The sequence below is a fragment of the Galeopterus variegatus genome, unplaced genomic scaffold (genome assembly GCF_000696425.1).
Source record: "Galeopterus variegatus unplaced genomic scaffold, G_variegatus-3.0.2 Scaffold3252, whole genome shotgun sequence".
NCBI classification, from domain to species: domain Eukaryota; kingdom Metazoa; phylum Chordata; class Mammalia; order Dermoptera; family Cynocephalidae; genus Galeopterus; species Galeopterus variegatus.
The window spans coordinates 214,478-221,491 of NW_007729363.1; the positions used below are offsets into that span (position 1 = coordinate 214,478).

General features: G+C 42.9%; 1 protein-coding gene across 1 annotated transcript in view; it reads right to left on the minus strand.

Moving 5' to 3' along the window:
• Positions 1-92: 92 nt before the first annotated feature.
• F9 (coagulation factor IX) overlaps positions 93-7,014 on the minus strand; it is a gene marked incomplete at its 5' end in the record, with an annotated part of 27,081 nt that continues 20,159 nt past the window's right edge. The window contains 2 exons of the mRNA XM_008584386.1: positions 93-1,290; positions 1,969-2,083. Coding sequence (XP_008582608.1) covers positions 743-1,290; positions 1,969-2,083 — 663 coding nt within the window. The remainder of the gene's footprint in view (positions 1,291-1,968; positions 2,084-7,014) is intronic.

A 7,014-nucleotide genomic window follows, 5' to 3' on the forward strand; every position in this document is an offset into this window, starting at 1 on the left:
CAAATTCATCAGGCACCTTACTTCATTCCTATGTTCTGAAAACCAAGTCTGAGACCAAACTAAGCAAATCTAGGTTTGTAGACATGTATCACTGTGTCCAGCAGTAAAACTGTATGATGCTCCTTTTCCCTACTTTAATGACTGTGGAGGGAAAAAGGGAGAGAGGGAGTGAGAAAGAGAAAAACTAATTTGGGTATTGGGAGTTAGACAAGATGATGGATTCAAGAATAAGGTTAGAGGAGAAGTAGTAGTGCTTGTGATAAGTTTTAACCTGTTGGCTGCTCCTGCGTTCTTTCTTTATGAGTGTGATGCTGACCTTGTGATGGACTAGACCAAAGACACTGTATACAGACCTGATAAATATTAATGTATTGGTGGGAGAGGCAAGAAAGATCTGGAACATGGAAAGCTGCTAAGGAGGGAAAATCAGGTGAGTTGCCACAGTGGGGAACCAGAGTTCCTGATGGGCAGGGTGGAGAATTACACAATTGTGTCAAGGGCTGAACCCGTAGCAATGGTCGTGATTTCCTACCACATTCTATTTTTCTAGTGATTACATTTTCTCATCTACTTATTTTAGTAAAATACAAATTCTGGATGAAATTTTCCCCTGTAAAGAGAAGAAGCAGTATGCGTAGAATGTGTATATTCAAATCTAACAAGATATAGGAAAGTGATTAGTTAGTAAGGGATCCTGTCCATATTCAATCCCAAAGAATCAACATTGGAAATATATTTTTCTTTAAGTCAGCTTTGTTTTTTCCTTAATCCAGTTGATATACAAGGAGACCTTGGTATATATTCCATATTTGCCTTTCATTGCACACTCTTCACCCCAGCTAATAATTCCAGTTAGGAAACTGGTCCCTTCCACTTCAGTAACATGGGGTCCCCCACTATCACCTTGACATGAATCTTTACCACCCTCATGGAAGCCAGCACAGAACATGTTACTATAGATGGTGACCTTTGTAGACCGAAGGCATGTGGCTCGGTCAACAAGTGGAACTTTAAGGTACTGAAGAGTTGAAGCTGATCTCCCTTTGCTGAAGACTCTTCCCCAGCCACTCACATAGCCAGATCCAAATTTGAGGAAGATGTTTGTGTATTTCTTGTTGGCAACACAAATAGGTGTCACATAGCCATTCAGCCTTAAGGGTTTATCCAGTTCCAGAAGGGCAATGTCATGGTTGTACTTGTTAATAGTTGCGTTGTAGCTGTGGTGAGGAATAACTTGAATCACATTTCGCTTTTGCTCTGTAGGTTCTGTCTTTTCAATGTTATGTTTACCTATTGAAAATAAATCTCATTTTCAGTCACAAAAAGTCTTTCACATAAAGAAACAGATTTTCCTAGTGTTTACCCAGCATCACTGATGTAACTGGAAGCTAAGAGTCAAAGATCTCAATCTCATATTGTGATAATTTTGGTAAAATGTAATGTAATGCTGTGCCAATGCATGTTTTTTCAGACCAAAACACCATTCAGGATCATCACAGAGATAATCCAATTACCCATGATGTTACAAGTCTTACGTTGGTGATAATGAATCTATTTGTCATGAATTATCCTAGACTTTTCCAGTTTCAAGTATTCTGACCCCTTTCCTGAGCACGAATTCTTGGTTATTAATTCAGATGTTGGCTGAGGACACACTACAGGTTGTACCAGGCATGATAGATACAAGATCAGTGATATGACATGGGCTTTTGGGATGGCTCAGTCTGGTGCGGAAAAGGACACATCAATAAATAATTGTACCCCAATGAGATGAATGCTAATATGGGTACACCAAAAGAACTATGGGAGCTTGGAGGATGGAGCATGCTAGGTTTTGAAATTATGGCCCCTCTACCACTAGCCCAACTTACTTGGTAACTCTTCTATTAGACCTTAGTAAAATATGATGTACCAATCATATAGAAGATACCGTGATGCTGCAGATTATTATCCTTTTTCTTTATTTACCTGCAGTAACTATAATTTTAACGCCAGGTTTGATACAGTGGGCAGCAGTTACGACCCATTTTTCATTAATGATGGAACCTCCACAGAATGCCTCAGTTTCACTACTCAAAAGGACCTGTGGAAACAAAATTAAGAATCTTACTGCATAATATATTTGATCCAGAACAAAATAAATATGTGCACTGTTTACAGGAGTGGGCAAAAAGTTGGCTTCTAGGTGCTGGCAGAAATGGAGTGTTTCTGAAAAGTGTCAGCTTTGCACATGAATTAGTGTTTCTGGAGCACAATCAAAAAATCCATTTCTATATCTGTCTTGAAGAGAAGGCACAATGAGAGAGAGACTGGGGGAGCTCTAGCTGAAGCCAATCTAAGGAATGGCTTCTTTTGGTGATTTGGGCCCTTGGGTTCTTTCCCAGGGGAGTAGGATTCTCTGATGGCACAAATAACTGCATGGGGATGCGAAAGGTACATTAGGAAGCACACTAACCTGAATCCTCAAGATGAAGAGTTATTATTGAGTCTTCTGTCTCTGCATAAAGAAATTTCTTTGCTGCAGGTCACTCGAATGAGAAAAAATACTGATTTTTTTCTAGGAGGTCTTTTCAAGCCCTTTCCAAACTGGAATATTAAGAAAGGAGACCTAAGGCCTCCGTAAGGGCCTTACGTGCTCCTTGCACTCTCTGTTAACCATATTTGACTCCCCCTGGCTGCCTATGTAAGCTGCCTTTGTCCTAAAAGGTCTCCTTAGCTCTGCTTGAGTTTTGAGCAAAGTGGACAGAGGCATTTGGGTGCTGCGTTGAGCCTGGGCATTATTAGAGAAGAGGCCAATCCATTCTTTCATCTGTACATTCATTGCATAATCACTATGGACAATGAATATTGTCACCACCTCAATGTCTTGATCAACTTGGAGAATTTCAGTTCCAGTGTAAATAAACAAAGAAGAAAGCTGAGAAGTGTGAACACTAGAGGGCACACTCAACATTCAGTATACTCTTCATGGGAGCCAACTAACTCCTCCCGAACTGATGGCCTTTTACTAAAGCACAGGTAGCCCTAGGCATAAACCCATTTATAAACAAGAGAGAGGGAGTGGTCAGTCCTTTTCAGAGTGGGTCAGAGATAGTCCTCGGGGCATGTTCTTTTGAAGGTTTTTTTTTTTTTATCTTACTGAACACCTAGAATGTCCTAGACACTGAAGTACTAGCCTCTGGCCTGGAACATATGGGGGCTCACATTATTGGCCTCTGACCTCCTTTTCCATACTCTAGCCTTCCCTCTCTTTCTAGCTGTTGCTTTTTATTTTGAAAAGTTGTAACAATATAGAAAAAACAACTTAATAATATAATAAACACCAGGGTGCCTACCACCCAGACTTAAGAATCTCCCTAATATTTTTTGAACATTTATTGAGTGTTGACTTTGGGCCAGTCATTGTGGTAAGTGTTTTACATACATTTAATACTCACAGCATAATATCCTTATGGAGTGATATTAATATATCCATTTATAGATGAGCCAACTAAGGTTTAGAGATATGCATTCGCTCCCCTGAGGTTAGTTAGTGGTAAAGCTAGGATGCAAACCCCGGTCTGCCCGACTCCAGAATTTGTGCTTCTAAGCACCCAGTCTCTCTCCAAGTGTGGACCAATTGCAGTAAAATCATCTGGGGTGCTTATAAGATACAGACTTAGGGGCTTATTCAGACTTAATTAATCAGAATATTTGGTGGGGGGGACTGGGAAAAAATGAAGCTCTCCAGAATATTATTATTATGCATAATTAAGTTTGAGAGGTGTTATATACCTACCAAATTAGAATTTCCAAGACTTAGTAATCTTTATGTTTTAAATGTGCTCACCCCAGGCAGGAATAGCTCAATAATACTTTGTGGGGCTCAGTGAGAAATGAAAATGTGGGGCCCCTTGTTCAAAAGCCAGGAAAAAATGTGCTATTGAGGATACTGGAATACAAGACTTTTTTATTTTTTCTGCAGTCTCTCTTGCAAACTGTCACTTTATTTTTGTTAATTTGCTGTTTTGCAGGGGAGGGTAAGTCAATCTTCCCTTGCTACTGGCCTACTGCAGCAATTCAGGCACAGAGGTGATTCTAAGGGATTGCAACCTCTGTGCCAGGATGTGCTCGACACCTGGAATAGACGTGGGCAGGAGGCTTGCTGTCACCATTCATCCTCCAAATGTGCTGTGGCACACATTCCTGGTCTGGAGATGCCATGTGGCCATGCCCCCTCCCAAGATAGCACAGGGCATGTACACCAGCTCTCAATCCTCCCTGCACCTGTGCCCAGTCCCCTGTGGGGGAAGGAGGGCAACAATGTGGGAGGGAACAAGGAGGGGAAGTATGCCTGGGTACCATTGGTTAGGGGGTGGCAATGGTCATTGGACAGGTATGGGGGGAGAGAGAGGCAGGGGTGGCTAAGGCACTAGGAGTAGGGGAGTGGGAGGTTGAGAAACCACCCCAGTGAGTTGGGCGAGAAGTGGGACTGCAGTGATTTGAGGTCTCAAGTCCCCAGCACATGCTCTGTTGTCTGATTGGGCTTCAGTTACAGAACACAAATGCAAAGCATTGAACCCCAGATGCGAGACCCTGAGTTCTCAGTGCTCAGTTTTGTGCAAGTGCACTGGTCACGAGACCATGTGGCTGACCCCGATTCTGAGTGGTTTTCATCACCAAGCAAATTTGGGCAACACTGATCCTGGTGGTTACAACTGAACACATCTAATTAACCAACTGGATAAGAATTCACATGCAGTGATATCATGGTGCTTCTCCCCTGGACACTGTATTAGGGGGAATTGGACATCTCTCAGCTTAGTGGGCTACTTAGGCCAGACAATGATATCCACAGCCCCTGGGCACAGAGACTGTGACATTACCAAGTCTGCCTCCTGCCAAAGACTTGCTGCCTGGAGCTTCTACTGCATTCTGGTGGATGGCTGAGAAATATGGTTGTGTTGTTTTAAGCCTGAAGAACATTCTTTGCCAATCCCCGATTGGTATTAGATATTTTAGAAAACATCTTTGCAAAGAAAAAGACTAAACTATATTCGTATTTAATGATATTACAAACTACTATGTTCTGGAATGTTTGCTTGGTCATCTCAGGATCACAGCTATCTAAATATTAGTCATTTGGGGGATGAGCTGTCTGCAAGTTCTTGCAAGACATCACTTCAGAGAATGATGGGGAAAGTGGGAAGGCATACATTCTGAGAAAGGCATCTCAATTCTGATCTGTCAAATATTTGTGTTTGTCATAGCCTAATAGGAGCCTGTTTTCCCTCTTTCAGACTCACCCACATATATACACACTAAACACAGCCACACGCATCTACAAAATGCAATGGCACATCGTATTTATGCTCCTCATTGACAATCCAGCCCAGAACAATAGCTGTTACCCTGTTCTCTTCCTAACCTTTAATTCCAACCTACTCTTTCCCTGGGATTCTAGTAAACCCTTATTCTCCCTTCCTACCTGCCCAGCTTTACAATAACACTTTTTATATGTTTGCTCTCTCTTGTATACAAAGCAAAACCATTTCTTTCTTTCTTTTTTTTTTTTTCTTTCATTTTTGTCTTTTTTCGTGACCGGCAATGGATCGCAACCCTTAGTGTTGCGCCCGTACCAGACCGGGACCGGCAATGGGATCGCAACCCTCGGTGTTGCTCCTGCACCTCGCTCAGCCAGTGAGCGGGAACCGGTCTGTATGTGGGATCCGAACCCTCGGCAGGAGTGCCGCCGCGCTCCCAAGCGGCGCACTGTAGCAGGGCGCCACCGGGCCGGCCCAAGCAAAACCATTTCTACATGATATACAGCTTGCTATGCCCACAGATGTGATTTACCCTTGGCCCTAGGTCATTTTGCTGGGCACAGTAAGATTACACATGTCATGTTCTTATTTCTTCTGATTGGAATTTTATCATCTGAGCTAGGAATGATAGAGGGTTACCTTTTTCAAGTGAAGATATTTCTATAGTCTTAGGACCTTCACGTAGCATCCTCCCCTCTCGCCAAAAAGGAAAGTTCTGGTTCATACATATGGTAACTTTGCATGTTGTCGCCCATTGAGGAGTGTCCTAATCGAATGGAAGGATTGGACCTATGTAGCTAGCCCTGCAGAGCAAGAGCTCAGGTACCTTTAAGGATAGCTTCAGGCCAAAGCTGAGGGAAGCTGAGATGGGAAAACGCTAAGACATTTTAAAGATTGTTTAGGTCAAGAGTAGATTAAGGAATGGACAGACTGCTTCTCTGTACATTGTCTGTAGGTTAAAATGGTTAAATATTGGTAAATGCATGTGATGCAACGTAACATAATGATAAGGAAAGTTTAAGCACTTGGTTTCTATTGTATTCCTTCTTTCAATCTAGTAGACTGACCCTCAAATGGTTAAATCTGTCGAATAAATATGCCTCATACAGAATTGAGGTCCACGGTAAAACAAAATAGAAAGACCAGATACTCCACACACAGTACCCCACAGATCTTAACCCAAAGCAGAAAAGGTGGGAGAAGTTCTGGGGGCCAGGTTGCGCATGCGCAGAATTGGCAGACAGCAGGGTCGTGTCCTGGGACCAAAACCAAATTCAAGCTTTAGAAAACCGAACCACGGCGTTGCTTCCTCAAATCTCTCACGTTTGAGAAAGAGATCTAGTAATTTAGGCGTTGTGATTCCCTTTTTTCTCTAACGTTCAACATTTTCATTTCTTCGCTGTGTAGCTCTATGAAAGTCAAGCCCTGTTTTAGTTTCCCACTCGGCTAAAGATACACTGACTCGAAGAAAATATCCCCCGCTCCTGCACAAGGCACACTTAACCCTCCAGTTTCCTCTCTCCTCCTGAAGGGTCCCGAGTCTCTGCTTCCTTTCCCCGAGTTCTCAAACAGCTCTGAGCCCAACGCTGGGCATCTGAAGGGAAATCGAAGGAAAGAATTTCCTCCGATTGGCCTCGCTCCCCCCTCCGGTCCCGTTTTGCGACTTCTAACCTCTGCGACCTTAGGGGCGGGGCAGACCCGCCAGTGCCTT